Source organism: Meles meles, chromosome 7 (genome assembly GCF_922984935.1).
Source record: "Meles meles chromosome 7, mMelMel3.1 paternal haplotype, whole genome shotgun sequence".
Taxonomy (NCBI): domain Eukaryota; kingdom Metazoa; phylum Chordata; class Mammalia; order Carnivora; family Mustelidae; genus Meles; species Meles meles.
Genome location: NC_060072.1, coordinates 103499995 through 103517500, shown reverse-complemented (window position 1 = coordinate 103517500; position 17506 = coordinate 103499995). Strand labels below are relative to the sequence as shown.

At 39.9% G+C, this 17506-nt stretch overlaps 1 protein-coding gene across 3 annotated transcripts in view; it reads right to left on the bottom strand.

Moving 5' to 3' along the window:
• Positions 1-17506, bottom strand: part of SRGAP1 (SLIT-ROBO Rho GTPase activating protein 1) — a 275341-nt gene that overhangs the window by 80630 nt on the left and 177205 nt on the right. For all 3 annotated transcript variants that reach the window (XR_006819647.1, XM_046012397.1, XM_046012398.1), the window contains exons 5-6: positions 3199-3381; positions 2621-2749 (exon numbers count right to left, since the gene is read on the bottom strand). Coding sequence is in view for 2 of the 3 variants with exons in the window: in XM_046012397.1 (XP_045868353.1) it covers positions 2621-2749; positions 3199-3381 (312 nt within the window). In the remaining variant the exon portion in view is untranslated. The remainder of the gene's footprint in view (positions 1-2620; positions 2750-3198; positions 3382-17506) is intronic.

Here is a 17506-nt window from a genome sequence, read left to right as displayed (position 1 = left end):
AGCACCTCCCTCAGTCTGTTTTCCACCCAGATACCGGAGTGAGTCTCTATCATGTAAACACCTGATGTCACTTCCCTGAGTAAAACCCTTCAATGGCTTTTCACCATACTTAGGACACGATCTAAACCCCTTCCCATCCAAAAGACCCTAAGTAACTGGGCTTCTGCCTACATTCTCTTCCAGAACCTTCCTCCTTACCTACTCTGCTCTGGCATACTGGCCTCCTGCTTTGCTGCTGCTTGAGCATCTTGAGCTTGCCAAAGACACGACTGCTTCTACACCTCGAGCCTTACCCGGCCTTCTGCATGTGGAATTCCTTCCCCATCTAGCCACGTGGCTCTCCAGCTCACTTCTCTGCTCAGATATCAGGCTTTTCCTGAATGCCATCAAAAGAAGCCTTCAGATAGTGGTTTTATTTTTATTTACAGCATTGTCACTACTATATAATGTGTGTATATATATAAATATGTTTATGAGCTGATGCTTCAAGTAGGACATTAACTCCTTGAAGACAGGAACTTTGTTTTGTTCATTGCTGGATTCCCACTGTCAAAATCAGTGCTTGGTAGCTTGCAGGTGGTACAAAAATGCTTTTCAATACATGGAGACTTTTCCCTGTGTTAAACTGGCTTGGGTCTAGCCAAGTACTCCAAAAATAAGCCCTAAACCAAAAGATAACCAAGTGAAGTAGTTACAAAGAATTAGTCCTATATTCCATACACTTTGCAGAATCCCTACAAATATAAGATTGAAAACAGTGGTCATAAAAATTGTTTATTTTTATTCAGAAAATCTAGCAGTCCGGCAGAAAAAATTCAATTCATCAGAGCTAAAAGAAAACTAATTACTTGATTACTTGTATGAAATGAACAGAAAAAAAGTTTTCCCTGGTTTTATTTGTTAAAGGGTCCTGTATAAAGAAATTATGATAGCATGAGATAAAACTGTTTTTAGACTCAAAAAAGAGGCACATCAGTGTTAATAAATGAAAAAATAATTTCATTATTTAACAATTCTTTTGCAAAAGTCCCAAACTGTGGCTTTAATTGCTAAATCCATGAGACATTCACCATAAAAATAAAGATGCTTTAACTTACTATACATCTAAATTATGATACTATGAGCCACAGGAAAAAAAATTTACCGTGTCTTAAAACTGTTGAATTCAATCAATACAAAGCAGCACGAGTCAATTTCCATCAGATAACTCTCTGAACCTCTATTACTTCTCTGTGCTTTTCTTACAATACACTGAGGTTTTCCTTTTATTTGCAGAGATAGATGTTTTTGGACTGGGATTTCTATTTCACCTGTGCGTTGTCCTACAGTGTTGGAGGTTTTCTGAATGAAAGGCTGATCAGAGGGTTAAAGATTGGGAATCATAGTAGTATCACTGCGTGGATGTAATAGTGTACATATACACTTGGAGGTTTGTTTTTTTTTTAAGATTTTCATTTGAGAGACAGCGCGAGAGAGCGAGCAAGAGAGAGAGAGAATGCGTGTGCACATGTGTGTGCTCAAGTGGTGGGGAGAAGGGCAAGGGAGCAAGAGGGGCAGGGAGGAGGGAGGAGAGGTGGGAAGAGAGAAGGGGGAGGGGCAGAGGAAGAAGAGAAGCAAACTCCCTGCTGAGCAGGAAGCCTGACACAGGGCTCCATCCTAGGACCCCGAGATCATGACCTGAGCCCAAGGAAGATGCTTAAAGGACTGAGCCACCAGTTCTAAATGAGCCCAATTACTGCTTTTGATAGCATATCCTTGGAGACAAAGTACAGTGTTAGATAAATTTATAAATGTGGCTTAAGTCTACTCTACTTTGCTTACAGTATTTACCACAACCAGGAACAAATCTATCATGTCTGTAGTCATTTCCTTAACATCTGCCTTTTCCACTTTGCATTCCTGAATGTGAGCTCTGTATATGCTTGGGAGTGGGGGGATGGGTAAAATAGATGATGGGGATTAAGGAGGGCACTTGTGATGAGCCGGGGCTGCTGTATTGAATGATACTGCACTCCCAATCACGATACTGTACTCCTGAAACTCATATAACACTATTACATTAATTAACCAATGTTAAAATAAAAACGTAAAAAAACAAAAAAAGAACTGTATATGCTTCTCACAGCCTAAGCACCTACAATAGTAGGGCCCAAGAAATATACTTTGAATTAATGAATGCAGTTAGGGCTCTGCTGTTGCATAATCTAAAAATGACTGGGTCCTTTCCTAGCTGAGTTTACCAGGAACTCATAGCTTCACAGAACCTAATAATTTGCTTTTCATTGGTTGTAGGATACACACTTTTTCACGTGCATCTTACAGTTGATAGTGTTTTAGTATCATGTATGGCTTAATTGGCAGCAGTTTTTCCTTCTATTATAAAAAAGAACATTGGTTTGAGAAATGAGGGTGTTTTCGAATCAATGAAATATATAGTTACTGCTAATTACATCTTACTATGGAAAATATAGGGGTGGCTGGTTGGCTCAGTTGGAAAAGTGAGTGACTCTTGATCTCGGGGTCATTACTTCGAGCCCCAAGTTGGATGTAGAGATCATTAAAAAAAAAGTTAAAAAATTTTTAAAAATATATGGAAAATATAAAAACTTGAAGTACTTACGTCAATTAAGTCTGAAAGATCATGAATATAATACTTGAAAACTGAGGCATTGGTTGCTTCAAGGGTTAGGAGATACTCATTCCGTGCCTTAATCGATTTTAGCTTATTTTCTGAATACTTTGCTTGTCTCTGGAAATGGAGATGAGCCAGGTATTGAGAAAGACAACAAAGTCATTTAGTCAGAGAGAGATACATGACTTTCTACTAATCTAAACAATGTATTCCACATATGCCAATGACCTCTGAAGTCCTCTGAGAAAAGTACATTGTGAATCCGATTTAAATAACTGAAAGTACCCAACAATGTATTTGGTCTACCGGCCCAATTGCAAGGAAACTTCTTCGTTAATATTCAAGTTCCCCACACTGTATATGGAGTACTTGGCCTTCAACACTACATGGTGTCCAGCTGTTAGTACATGATTTTTATGTTTCTTAAATATTTTTCATTCTTGTGGGAGGAAATGTGTGTCATTTCACAATAATTTACAAGGTGCGTCTATTGGTTATTACATCAGTGTTCTTAGTACTGTCACCGGAAGTGAGGACAGAAAGGCTCTGTGATGTTTTTCACTTACTTTTTCTTTCATTTTTTCAATTTTCTTTACAGAGCTTCGCCGCTGATGTCTCTCTTCCAGTCTGATGTGAAAGACGGGATCCCCAGACCTTCCGATTTGCTTCTCTTCCTGTTTCTCAGCCTCTTTCAGCTTGCTCTCTGCACTGATGCTCTCTGCATGATACATATGGTATGTTTTCATCACCTGCGAAAACGGGACCCAAATTGTTACAAGATGCCGGTCTGTGACTCCGAGACTGAATGGAAGCCATTGTGTGAGGAATATGTTAAAAATATCACCTTCCAACTGGCAGAGGGAGAGCCAGATTGTTAGTCAAATAGATGAATTATGGACTACTGCTTCTAAGTAAAGCAAAGAGAAATATGCAAATTCACCTGCCAGGAAGAGGCACTTAGGGACAGGCTTTGATGAAAAAATGATTTAGAGTATTAGGCATGCTTTCAGTGCACTTGAAAAGTTCTCTTAAGCTCAAAAGTGTTCTCTAAAATCTCTGCATTATTAATCCGCAGAATAAACCATTACTCATGGATAAATTTTACCCCAGTTTTGGAATTCTAAAAAAACTCCAAATTAGTACAGCTCTTACTAAGGAGTTTTTTTTGTTTTTGTTTTTTGCATAAAATCTACTGGCCAAAATACAAAATGTAAATATTAAGGTTCACACATAGTTTCAGTTTAAAGAAACTTTTTCTGAACACAAAGTAGTACTGTATGTTCAATGTAGAAAACATATGACACAAAAAAGAAAATAAATAGCAGAGATAACCACTGTTAAGATTTTTGGTACAGCCATTTGGTCTTTTTCCTATGAAAACACACACACACACACACACACTCTTATCTGAAAATGACACATATTTCTCCTTTAAAAAAATTTGTGCCATACTATATTAACAATTTTTAATCTCCTTTTTTTTTAATTTTAAAGATTTTATTTATTTGACAGAGAGAGAGAGCACAAGCATGGGGGAGCTGCAGGCAGAAGAAGATGGAGAAGCAGGCTCCCTGCTGAGCAGGGAGCCCCTATGGGGGACTTGATCCCAGGGCTCTGGGATCATGACGCTTACTGACTGAGCCATCCAGGTGCCCCTTCTATCTCCTTTTTTCACTTAATATATCAGAACATTTTTTCTCTATCACTAAATATTCTTCTAAAATACAATTTTAAAGCCTGAATAATATTTCTTTATATGACTGGGACATAGCTTGACTAATTTCCTATTGTTGAACATTTTAGGATATTTCAACTTTTGCTTTATAAATGAAGCTGTGTTGAAACCCTTGATATATATCCTATCTTATTTCTTCTCTTAGAAATGATATGTGTAAGTTACATTTTAATATATTTAGGAACATACAGAAAATAAAATTTTGTGATGTGTCTTTTCCATGTATGCTGTAAACTTATATAAATGATTCTCAATTTAAAATTATTAAAAATTTAAAATCTAAAAATTAAGAAAATTTTAAATCCTTAGGCATTTGGTTTTATTATTGTCCCAGAAATATTTATGCACAAAATGATCACATTTTCCATGGTACATTTTCTTTTTTTAAATTTAAATTAAAAAAAAATTTTTATGGTACATTTTTCAGAAGGAGAACTGCAGAGTTAGACAATCTGCACATTTTCAAGATTTCTGACACATATTGCCAATTTAACACTCTGCTGTTTTGGAAAAAAAAAAAAACTTGATCTACATAGTTATTTCCCAAAGCATTTAGAAAACATGGATGCTTTTTTAATAAACATTTTTTCAAATATTAAATAAGTATATTTACTCTTATAGTAACTATCATATCTGTATATAATCCCTATACTTGTAGATCCAAAGTAATGGTCAAAGATTTTAAAAGATTTCACCTCAAAAATCACAGTTTTCCAATATAATTTCAATATGCTTTTATAAGCAGAGTCAGAAATCTGGGCCATTTCTAAACCTTGTTTATTTTAAGCACAATTATAGTGCTTAAAAGAGACAACATAGGTAAGGTATGACTCCAATTCAAGAGACGTATCAAGGAACATACCAAAACTTAGGATCCAAACATCGGGGGTGGTGCTTTCCCATAAATTATGTCAAATTCTCATCCACATAAAATGGATTTTATTACATTTATAAATAACCCATAAATTATTCAGAGTCAATTTTATAACTGAAATGTAGTTGTTTAGAAGAGATTTAATGTAACATTTGGAAGTAAGGAACTTGATTTTTTCATTTCAAAAAGATGAGTTTTAAAATAGTTTGGGAACTGGAATCATCAGTGGAATATATTTATTTAGGTTGAAGCATATGAAATTGCTGTATTGGTAGGTTATAGAAAAGGCAGAAAGTGGTGCCTGGATGGCTCAGTGGGTTAAGCCTCTGCCTTCAGCTCAGGTCATGATCCCAGGGTCCTGGGATCGAGCCCAGCATCGGGCTCTCTGCTTGGCAGGGAGCCTGCTTTCCCCCTTCTCTCTCTGCCGACTTGTGATCTCTCTCTCTCTCTGTCAAACGAATAAATAAAAAATCTTTAATAAAAAAAAAAAGGAGGGGCGCCTGGGTGGCTCAGTGGGTTAAAGCCTCTGCCTTTGTCTCAGGTCCTGGTCTCAGGGTCTTGGGATCGAACCCCCTATCAGGCTCTCTGCTCAGTAGGGAGCCTGCTTCCCCTTTTCTCTCTGCCTGCCTCTCTGCCTACTTGTGATCTCTCTCTCTCTCTGTCAAATAAATAAATAAAATCTTAAGAAAAAAAAAGGAAAGGCAAAGTCAGTGCATTCTTAAGAATGGTTCAACTTAATGCACATTCTGAAGGTGACTATTTGAAGTGTCAAACATGGGGTTAATGAAGAGCCTTTACTTATTTTCACAAAATCTGATGATGTCTTCCCTTTAAAACATAAACTAGCAAATCACGTTAAAGGCATTGCTGAACAAGAACAAAGTAAGGGCGAAACTGCAAAGTTGTGGCAGCTTTCCCTGAGCTGTGTGTAATTGCTAAGTTATCTGTTTTTAGTAATTATCAAACCTGTCCAGGAGAAGTCTGGTTGGCTACTGCAGTTTAAAAGAAAAATAAAACAGCGTTAAGCAGCAGCTGGGCAGCTGGGGGATGACAAGGGAGTCACCCTACAGCTGGGCAAACAGTAAGGTCAATGAATCGACGACACACCTTACATTTCTAGGCTTGGCTCTGTTTGTACACCCTGCAAACCCACATACCATTTGGGCCCTGGTTCCAGTTACATCTTTAAAGAGAGGGTAAAAAAAAACCAAAAATATCAAAACAACAAGTTTCTCTCCCTTTCTCCCTCTTTCTCTCTCAGCTGTCTGTATTCTTCTTGCTAATAGTCAAAGGAAGAAATGAGAACATGTGACCCCACCAGAGAGAGATGAAAAGGCATCCCAGACAGCCCTGGGTATCTGAGCATTCTTTTCTCCTAAATACACCCTGAAGAAAAGACTTGAACTCTTGTTTTATTTAGATGCTGAGGACCTGTGCAAGCAAGTAATCTGCACAAACTAAGCCTTATGAACTACGGGTCCTCAGCTGGCTGCCAGCATGGGGATTCTTATAAACTAGTCTGGGTTCAAAGGAAAACATTCTTGACCCAATGCTAGCAAGAAAAAGGTGTAAATATCCCATCATAATGTGGTTCAGCACAATAGCTGAGGATTTTCTACCCAGTTCAATGGTAATTTCCAGAAGGAAATTTCTTTGTTCAGTTTTCCAGTGTGACTTAGGGTTTCCACTATTTTCTAAAATGTTAACAATGACAATGAATGAATTTTAAAAGTTGAGGAAAAAAACACTAAAAGCTTTTTGAGAACTCTAATTGCCGATAATGAATGCAAGTACAAACTACATTATTTAAAACGTAAGCTGTTGACAGAATTAAATGTGTTTTGTATTTAAAATAAAATAACAGACAGTTTTCTCTTTTTCAGAGAAGTAGAAGAAAGCTCTTATTTTTTAAAGGTGAATTTTGAATACACACTGCAAAGAAAATAATAGCTTCTCCATGAGCTTAATGCAAACACAATCATTTGCATACCAAATGACATGATAGGCATATATCCAGTTAAATGTACTCCAATAACATATTTTCCTATTTGAATTCTTCTCTACTAAAACCTCATGCATAATTCTCCACTGAACACACTCAACATATCTTTCCTACTCCATCTTTTCTTAACTGCAGAAGAATACAGTGAAATAGATTTCCTTGCAATTGTAAAATCCTACGCAAAAACTTTTGCACAGAAGTCGTTAATATTTTTTCCCTTACTGACAGACCTATATAATATATCTGACACTACTCCTGTACTTTAAATCAAAATAATTAAGATATCTACAGTGAATTTTAATATTTAGTGTCATGAAACCATTATGTATCTGAAAACCGTTCACACGTTCGAAGAAGATCAGTGTATTAAGGTTCTACATTTTACTTTCTGACTTACTGGCTCAGAAGTTAGAAGGCATGGTTCTAAGAATGAGTCTACCAGTTACCAGGTAGGGGGAATTTATTTTATACTTCTGCTCACCTTACAAGGTCATTGTGGACATTCAATTGTGCATCCCTACGTATGTGTGCATGTAAAACTTTACTGAGTACTTATAATATGTGTGTGTGTATGTATATAATGTACACCATTAACGTATGTCTGTAATATGTATATGTTTAGCGAATGAAGCATTATATAACGCTTACTATGTGCCACTTATCATTCTAAGCACTTTACAAATAATACCTTATTCAGTCCTTCTAAAAAACTCTTATGAGGCACATACCTTTATTCTTCCTATTATACAGATGAGATAAGGAAGGGCCTTGAGAGGTGAACTAAGTCGCCTAAGGTCACATAGCTGGTACCTGGCAGAACAATGGTTGAAACCCTGGCACTACGGTTCCAGATTGGGTATTCTAGACTGCTATAGGCTATAACCTTTGGAAACTCTAAAGCACGATAAAAATGGAAGGTCCCTTTCCTGGGGATACAGCTGCTCTTGGTTATATTTAGAAATAGAGGGGAAGAGGGCTGAAAGATAATTATTTATTCACTCACCATTTGCTTGGTATTTACCGTCCATAAGGCAATGATGGGTGTAAAAATAGGGACTTGGTTTCCTACTTCTAAGAGCTTAAATTTTTGGAGATTAAAAAATGGGCCTTGGAGAATCTGATGGACACAGATGAAGGGAGAAGACATTCAAGCTGGAGGGAGAGTACCAGCAGAGGTATGTGGAGTAGGGGGAACACACAGGTATGGTGGGCATGTGCAGACCATGACTTCGAGAAGGGGCTTTAGAGAAGGGCTTGGAAAGTGGATGGCTGGGTCACTGGGCTGGAGGATGAGACTGCAGCAGTTGTCGGGCCAGATCAGGAGAGCCCTGAAACCTCAACCAAAAAAATTGTTTAAAAGTATTCAATAGGTGTTCATGAATCCACAGAGGTGTAAACGGTATGATCAGAACCGTTTCTTAGCAGCAATCCCGTGAAGCTAAGCAGGAGGATTTGGGGGTGTGAAGTAACCTCATTTAGCTTAAGATAGGAGGGAATGGGAAGAAGGTGAATCCAGGATAACAGTCACGGGGCATTTTCCCTGTTCTCTCTCTCGACATTTCCTCAGACTTGACATGTCTCCTTCTACCATGGAGTTCAACACCCTACAGTCTGGCCCTAACACTGGCCCAAACAGCACTTTGGGTACTTCTCTAAGTCAATCACTGAACACTCCCTCCTCAGAATGTGTGCTTTCCTGCCTCCGTGGCCTTCTCCCAAGCCAGTCCCACTGCCTGTGATGTCTTCCCTCCACACCTTGTCCTAACGTTTGACTCATCCTTCAAGGCAAGTTCAGGGATTACCCCCATCGCCAAGTGTTCCTTGGTTCCCCCACCAGAGCTATCGCGTTCTTCCAACTGCCAGGACCTTTTTGTTGACAGCACTTCAGGCTCTCTGCCACGGGTCTGATACCTGTGTGCCATCCAGTATCACGGACTGTCCTTAAGTTCACCTAGGGCACCAGCAGGGTCTTTTGCACTTTTGGATTCTCGATACTGCTTCTAGATGGTGGGAGTAAAATAGGCATTTAGGGGGTGCCTGGGTGGCTCAGTTATTAAGCATCTGCCTTTGGCTCAGGTCATGATCCCAGGGTCCTGCGATCAAATCCCACACTGGGCTCCTTGCTCAGCAGGAAGACTGCTTCTCCCTCTCCCACTTCCCCTGCTTTTGTTCCTTCTCTTGCTGTGTCTCTCTCTGTCAAATAAATAAATAAATAAAATCTTTTTTAAAAAATGGGCATTTGGTGAGAAACAAATGAAGGAGAAGAAGCCATTTTAAAGTCGTTTACCAAACATTTCCTAATACCTAGTATGTGCCTCGAATTATTCTTCTCCCTCCCCGGCATTCAAAACAGCATTGCCAATAAAATACCTGGGAATGGACTAATGAGATGCTAAGTAGTTCAAATTCAACATGAGATACAGTGAGCATTGGAGTTCATGGCCCCTGAGAAAAGAAAGATGTGGTGGTTGGGCTGACGGGAAATGGGAAGCCGTGTATTCGCAACAATATTCTATTCGTAGCCTGCTAGCTTGCTAACTTCACCAGTCACTAAGAGCTCTTCTGAGAAACTACATTTTTGGAGTTTCCTTAACGGTCAGCATCCCAAAATCAAGATCTCTTTTCTACAATCAATACACAAGAAGGCGTGAATTGTAATTGAGTTTCTGCAAGTGCCAGACCAACACCACCACCGAGTCAGGGCCACAGCCTTGGAAGCCTGTTCCTGTTGTTTCCCAGCAAATTCTTGCGTTCCCCAGGAAAGCAGGACCCCCGAGCCACCCTACGCTGAGCCCCAGGGGCTGTGCTGCAAGGAACCTGGCCCTCCAGGGGCCACACAGCCTCAGTCCAGGTTATGGACTCTGCCTGGCCATGCTGTGTCTCCGAGGGCTTATTTTATTATTTTAAAGATTTTATTTATTTATCTGAGAGTGAGAAAGCATAGGCAGGGGGAGCAGTAAAGGGAGAGGGAGAAGCAGGCTCCCCGCTGAGCAGGGAGCCTGGCCGCCAAGGTCAGTCCCAGGACCCTGAGATCATCACCTGAGCCGAACGCAGAGGCTTACTGGACGGAGCCACCCAGGTGCCTATCCAGGGGCTTATTTTCGACAGGGCCAGCGGGCAGGAAGGGCCTGTCAGAGAACACCCATTACCACTGCATGCCAGGATCCTTCCACCTGCTACCTCGAGCCTTCCTGCTCTTTAGGGCACTGAGCCAACCCTGGTGATGAACAGCTTCCGGAGCCAGGCAGAACCAGATTTGAGTTCCTGGGGTACCACCACTTCCTAGCAAGCAAGCCTCTTACCTGTTCTGGGCCCTCGTTCCTCTGAGGTGAAATGGGGATTAAATCATAGAATGCACAGAAGCACATAACAGAGTGGAGAGTTTGATTCTTGATAGTTTCTACGGTCTGATGTGGAAATAAATATGCGGGCTCCAGAGACAGATTACTTGGCTTCATATTATGCTCCTAGCTAAGAGGTACAGACCACTGTTGTTCTCATTCGTGGCATTAGGGCTGGAGAAGTTCTGACCCCTGAGGTGCTGAGTGGTCTGTAAGGCAGACATGATGAACTCTCATAAAATTCACCTCTTCTTCCTAGGCTGATATGGCTCTCCATAGGTCAACGAAAGCGGAATTTACAAAATTCCTTTATATTTGCAAAATAACATAGGGAGAACTCAACTTTGAGAGAGTATACTGGTAGTTAGAGCTTAGCCTCACAGAATGGGCTATCTGGGTTCAAATCCTACTTGTGCACTTACTCACTGTGTAATCTTGGGCAAGCAACTTAACCTTTCTGTGCCTCGATTTCCTCACTGTGAAACCAGTGTATCATTCTCATTCATGGAATGCAGAAGGTAGTTGGAAGGATTATAGGTGTCCTTACGTGAAAAGAGCACAAAAAGTCTGACATCCTATAAGTGAACAGTAAATGTCAGTTACTGATCTTTGAAAAAAATGATCATAAACATTTTTTAAAAAGATTTATTTATTTTTGAGAGAGAAAAAGAGAGCTTGTGTGTGTGTGTTTGTGGGGTAGGGGGGACAGAGGGAGAGGGAAAGAGAAAATCTCCAGCAGACTCTACACTGAGCACAGAGCTTGACTTGGGGCTCAATCCCAGGTCCCTAAGATCATGACCTGAGCCTAAACCAAGAATTGGATGCTTAACTGGACACTTAGCTGACTGAGCCATCCAGGCGCCCCTATCACAACACATGGTAAAAACAGGTAGTGATGGGGCACCTGGGTGGCTCAGTGGGTTAAGCCGCTGCCTTCAGCTCAGGTCATGATCTCAGGGTCCTGGGATCGAGTCCCACATCGGGCTCTCTGCTCAGCAGGGAGCCTGCTTCCCTTTCTCTCTCTCTCTCTGCCTGCCTCTCTGCCTGCTTGTGGTCTCTGTCAAATAAATAAACAAAATCTTAAAAAAAAAAAAGAACAGGTAGTGATCTCTCCATGACAGGAAAGATGATCATTTCTTTTTTAAAAAAATAAATATTTTATTTTTAAGTTATCTCTACACCCAAAATGGGGCTCAAACTTACAGCCCCAAGATCAAGAGTCTCATTTTTTACCAACTGAGCCAGCCAGGCACCCCAAGATTATCATTTCTGACAGAGGTAGAGGGAAGGAAATTGGTGGTATTTCCATTTAGGCCACTTATGTATATGTTAGGAATTTTAGGGGCACCTGGGTGGCTCAGGGGGTTAAGCCTCTGCCTTCAGCTCAGGTCATGATCCCCGGGTCCTGGGATCGAGCCCCGCATTGGGCTCTCTGCTCAGCAGGGAGTCTGCTTCTCCCTCTCCTCTCTGCCTGCCTCTCTGCCTACTTGTGATCTCTGTCTGTCAAATAAATAAATAAATAAATAAATAAGGAATTTTAGCAAAGCTCTTTAGAATGAGCAAATAGATCAAGACAATTAAATAGCATGAGATGTTGCCTTTACAGCTAGTTTATGAAGGAAAACTTGAGGTATGTTGTGGCTCCACTGAAATGAAATCAGTACAAGAGTCTGAATTTATCATCAAATTATATTTATAATTCAAACAAATGCTTTGAACGAAAGGCACTGTCTGGGACTCTGGACTCTGCTGACTAGGACCTGCCAACCAACCAAAAGACAGGGCAATAGAAATGCAGAGAATAAACACAAGGAAAAATAGGGAAGACATATATGTGAAGGGAAGAAACATGGCTAACGAAAATAAAAGAATAATTATATTACTATTTAGTGTAATGTTAAATTTTGTTTCAAGAGTAATTATAAATAGTAATTATAATTTGAGATTATATTCAATTGAAGAGTAATTATAAAGAGCGCTAGTTCAATGGAAACAGCTTAGGTCTATGAAATCCAATAAACCTGGATTTTGATCCTCGCTTTGCTACAGAACAACTCTGTAACTTCAGCTTTTCTGACCCTCGATCAGGCCCTGAATCTTATCTGCTAGAGATGACAACATCAGCTCTCCTACATAACCAAAATTAGGGGGACAATCATACTGTGCCTCTCGAACACCTTGAAAAGTGTGGAATGAAAGAAAAAAAAACACCAAATCATAATAGGAAAAAACTGATCATGTAACTAGAAATCTTCTAAGAGGATTTTAATAATATCCCACTAAAAGGGTAGTAGTTGAAACTCAGAGGAAAGAAAACAGGATGGCATTTAGCCGTCTATAGGAAGACAGAATCCATGCCATCGTTAATGTTTTTGTTTTTGGTTGAAAATTGACCGTTTTCTTCTCCAGCTTCAGGAGCCTGTGTTGGGGAAGAAGCATTCTTGTCTTGTACATCCAAAGATGTGAGCCCTCAATCCACCCATCTGACCTGGGGGCAAGACCACTCATCTCTGCTAACCCGAAGCTTTCTCCCCTATCAAGGGGGTGGTTGGACTACGTGATCCTCCAGGCCTTCTCCAACTCCAAGATGCTGTGTGTCCTTGATTTCAGATACGAATCTTGCAACAACTAAATACCGTAAGAATTTATGATTTGAGTTGTGTGTGTGTATAATATACTTCACAGTGGCTAAAGGGAGTGATTTTTTTCAGTGTCAGGGTAAATACCAGTTAAATTTTAACTGAAAGGAAAAGCCAGTGTAACAACAAATTATACTAATTATCTCCTTCTGCTTCTGTTGACTTGAGGCAAACAGTAGTACACCATGCTATGCTGAGAAAGTAGGATTCCTCCTATAATCCTCCATGGCCTCTGAGGCCATAACTCATCTGCTCTGTTGCACAGAAAATATCTAGAAATGAACAATGCCTGGACAGCCTGTCTAATGCACTGTTATATTGATGAGCCTTATTCCAGGGTATCTATCACTCTTGTGACTTTAATTAGCTCCCAAGCTGATCAGTGATCAATCATCAAGTGATCATCAAGGGGGGAAACCCCAAAACTGGTGGGTATGGGGTAATACAGAGATTTGCCACATGCTTTTATTTTTTATTGTAATATTAAGCTAAAACAGGGCACTGGTCATCTTTTTCAAAATGCTAAATTTAACAGCTTTAAAGTGGCAATATAAATTACAATTAGTTTCACAAGATTTTGCTACTTTAATAAAAATTTTTAATAAAAAATGACTAATTTATCCTAAATAAGATAAATTATTGTAGGCCTTATTAAAAAGAAAATGTTTCTATTTGTAACAAGAGTGACCTGTACTTATTAATCTTTATCTGTCCTAGCTCTATTTGCAATAGAGGCGGTTCTAGTTTGCAACTAGAGGCAGTTTCTAATTTAAGTTTTTGAGTCATAGATAGGGGTTATTGGTTTTGTTTATGAACTCTCAACAAACATTCATATTCAGCAAACATTCCTTGAGTACCACAAATAGGTCTTGTCCTATTTGATTCCATTATGTTTTATTACTAGAAATCCAATTATATTTTATTGCTTATTGATTGATACCAGTTCATTAGTGCCTAAGAGTAATTTTTCATGAGAGCAATTAATGTGGTATAATATCTGCCCATTTCACAACTATCAGAGATTTCTAACATGAAATAAATGTCACTGTATCCAAAAAATTCTGATTTTGTGAAGGATATTTTCTTTTTCTTTTTTTTTAAATTTAATTTTAAATTTTTTCAGTGTTCCAAAATTCATTATTTATTTTCCTTATCTCTCAAGTACTTCACATGCTGGAAAGGGCAGAGGATTTTTTAAAGAAGTCCAACATACTACTCCCTTTATTTTTACATCAATGATTTGCTAATGCTCTGGCAGTATTCAAGCACATGGGGTTCCCTGCACAGGCAATGTGGTTTCACACATTAGTGCTTTGCTTCATGCACGAATTGCTTTTTGGAGCACCCTTCCCACTTTCTTTTATCACTAAAATCAGGTGTCACAGTGACTATCACTGAAATCAGACTCCCCGGTGGCTCTGGGCTTTGCACAGAGCTGTGGAAACCTGTCTCTCTACCTAGTCCAGCATCTAACACCAAACATGGAAATAGCTCACTAGTCTAGCTCACTGATGACAGGGCCGCGTGCTTGTCATCGACGCATTTCCAGGACCTCCATATTTGCTGAAAGGCTCCTCCCACCGCCCCAGCCACTAGGTGTGTATTACTTGGATGCAACAGAGATGACCCTGTAAGAAGTCTACAGCAGAGGCAACAATGCTTTTAGCATTTCCCATTCAACTGACTTAGAGACAGAGAAGAGACTCTGAGATTTGGGACAAATGCTGAATAACTGCATTCCGAAAATTCTAGGACATCAGAGACCACAGGCCTCCTCCGCATACTTGCTGGGCAACCGTCCTCCAAAGAAGGAGGGCACGGTCTTAAAAGACAGCCGGTTTCATTTCTCACCAGCTCTAATAGTTGAATTCAGGCACCAGACTACTGGGGTTCAAATCTATGTTTTGCCTTGTAGAATGTTTCCTCACCTGTAACTGGGACTAAGAATCGTACCTGTAAGGCTGCTGTGGAGAGAAAATGAAAGAATATATATCAAGCTCTTGCAGGAGTGACTGACACACAGTGAATGCTTAATGGGTGCTATTGCACTAAATGAAACACCCTTCTTTCACATTCTTTAAGCCCACAATGGCCTCAGTCCCACCAAGGCTGACTTGTTTATTTTCACACCTTGGAGGCTGAGAACAGAGGGATGGTCTTTGTTTTATGCATCAAAGAAACAGACCTGCCAAGAGACTTAATCCTTGCCCAACAAGTCAACAAAGAAAAGTCAGTGATAGAGAAGGTCATTCAGAAAGCTCTTGTTCCAAAAGGGGTTTTCAGACAGTCTTCAGAGGCACTGAAATACAAGTTTAATCTACTGAAAAAATACTCAAGAGCTGGCACCTGGAATACTTATTAATCGGGACCACCTCGAACACAGTGGCAGAAGTGACAATGGGAAAGGTTGAAGTAGTTGACCATGTTGAGGGGGAAAGTATATGTAAAATGAAAAGTCAAAGAATTTACTAGAATTTCAAAGTCTCCTGCAGTATTAAATATTTAATTCTTTCCAGGGAAATGTCTCACATGCCTTCAACATTGAAAGAGGATGTTAGCTCCCTCCCTTTTGACCTCAGACTTGCTAGTGTGGTTCTTTCCAGTTAGCCTCTTGGCTTAGGTAGAAGACCCTAAGGGCAAAGCCTTCCCTGAGGGGAAGCAAAACTATCCCTTCAAGCCATAAGGGCTGCCCTTATGGGGCCAGCAAGACCCTACCTGTTGATTGACCCCAAGGCAATAATGGATTTGACCTTCACTGCCCACCTGCACGTATGCACCCACCTTTGCCCCACATTTTCCTGGTATTAGCCTAGAAGCATTTCTGGCACTTTGGAGCCAGTCTTTGAGATGCTAGTTCCTGTCTTCCTGGTGTTGGCCTCATGGAAATAAATTCCTTTCCTGTTTCACCATCATTCCTTTCTCTGCCTTTGGATTGTGTCAGCAGCGAGTGGCTGGACCAGGTCTCTTTGGAACTCCTGAAGCTAAGGGTTTTTGCTCCCCTGCACACATATACAGCATTACATGGGTGCATTAGACACTTCAGTTATAAGGTTTAGTACATGAAATATTTAAATGAGAACACAAGACACTTGGAATCATAAAACAAAAGTCCTACAATGCTTAGAATTGCAGCATCAACTACAATGCAAAAAATGGGGTAGAATCCTTTTCTTTCAGTGAAAAATGGTTTGGAATTTGAAATATATCCTATGCCTTAAATCCAACACATGTCATTCCATTTATTTAAAAAAAAAAAAAAAGGCGAGGGGAAAAAAGAAGGAAGGTGAAAGAACTTAATCTGTGCAAAGAAGCTTTTTGAGTTTTCAACTGCTTTCGGTGAGAGGTCCAACCATTTTTTTTTTTTTCTATTAAAGACTATTACTTTATTTGACAGAGAGAAAGCACAAGCAGGGAAGTGACATGCAGAGGGAGAGGAAGAAGCAGATTCCCTGATGAGCGGGGAGCCCTATATGGAACTCAATCCGAGGACCTACAGAACCATGACCTGAGCTGAAGGCAGACACTTAACTGTCTAAGCCATCCAGGTGCCCCAGATGTCTAACCATTTTTTGCTTCCCTATGTTCATGACAATTTCATTTTGGTACTCTCTCAAAATCCTTGTTCTCCTGACTTGTCCTTTCTCTCTAGATATGGATCCAGAAGAAAATTCTATGAATATGCCTCATGTTCTTCCAAACTGTGTGCACTGGCTCACATTGCTCCTTTTGCCTCCAAAACTTTCCCCGCCCCCTCTCCCTCTCTCTTATTACTGAAATCCTGTCCACTTTTGCCTTTTCCTCTCAGAATTTTTCTCAGTCCTCAAAGTTTCTCAAATTCCCTTTGGATTTCCAAACCCTCTGCCTGAACCTCTGTTGGTACATAATGTTGGTACCTAATAACTTTAGATTATAACTGCCAGTAAAAAAGAGATTACAGTATGTGCCTGGTCTGAGACTCCCTAGCTGTGTGATCTTTGGCATTATATTAACCTCTCTGTGCCTCAGCTACCCATGAGGCTGTTGGGGGAATTCAGAAAGCTAATTAATGTAAAGTGCTTAGAATGGTACCTGACAAAAGTTAACTGTTAGTATGTTCCAGCTGAGCTTTAATCTTTTAGACTGGAAGCCTAACTGGTAACTCTCACTTGAAGCAGTCAGCATAGGAAACTATTTACTAACCTAAATTAAAATAAAACCTGGGTTTCAGTTTCAATCTGGGAGTTTAGTTAATCACTTAATCTGAGCCTCTGTAATATTCTCCTTAAATGAGGAAGTTAATTTGA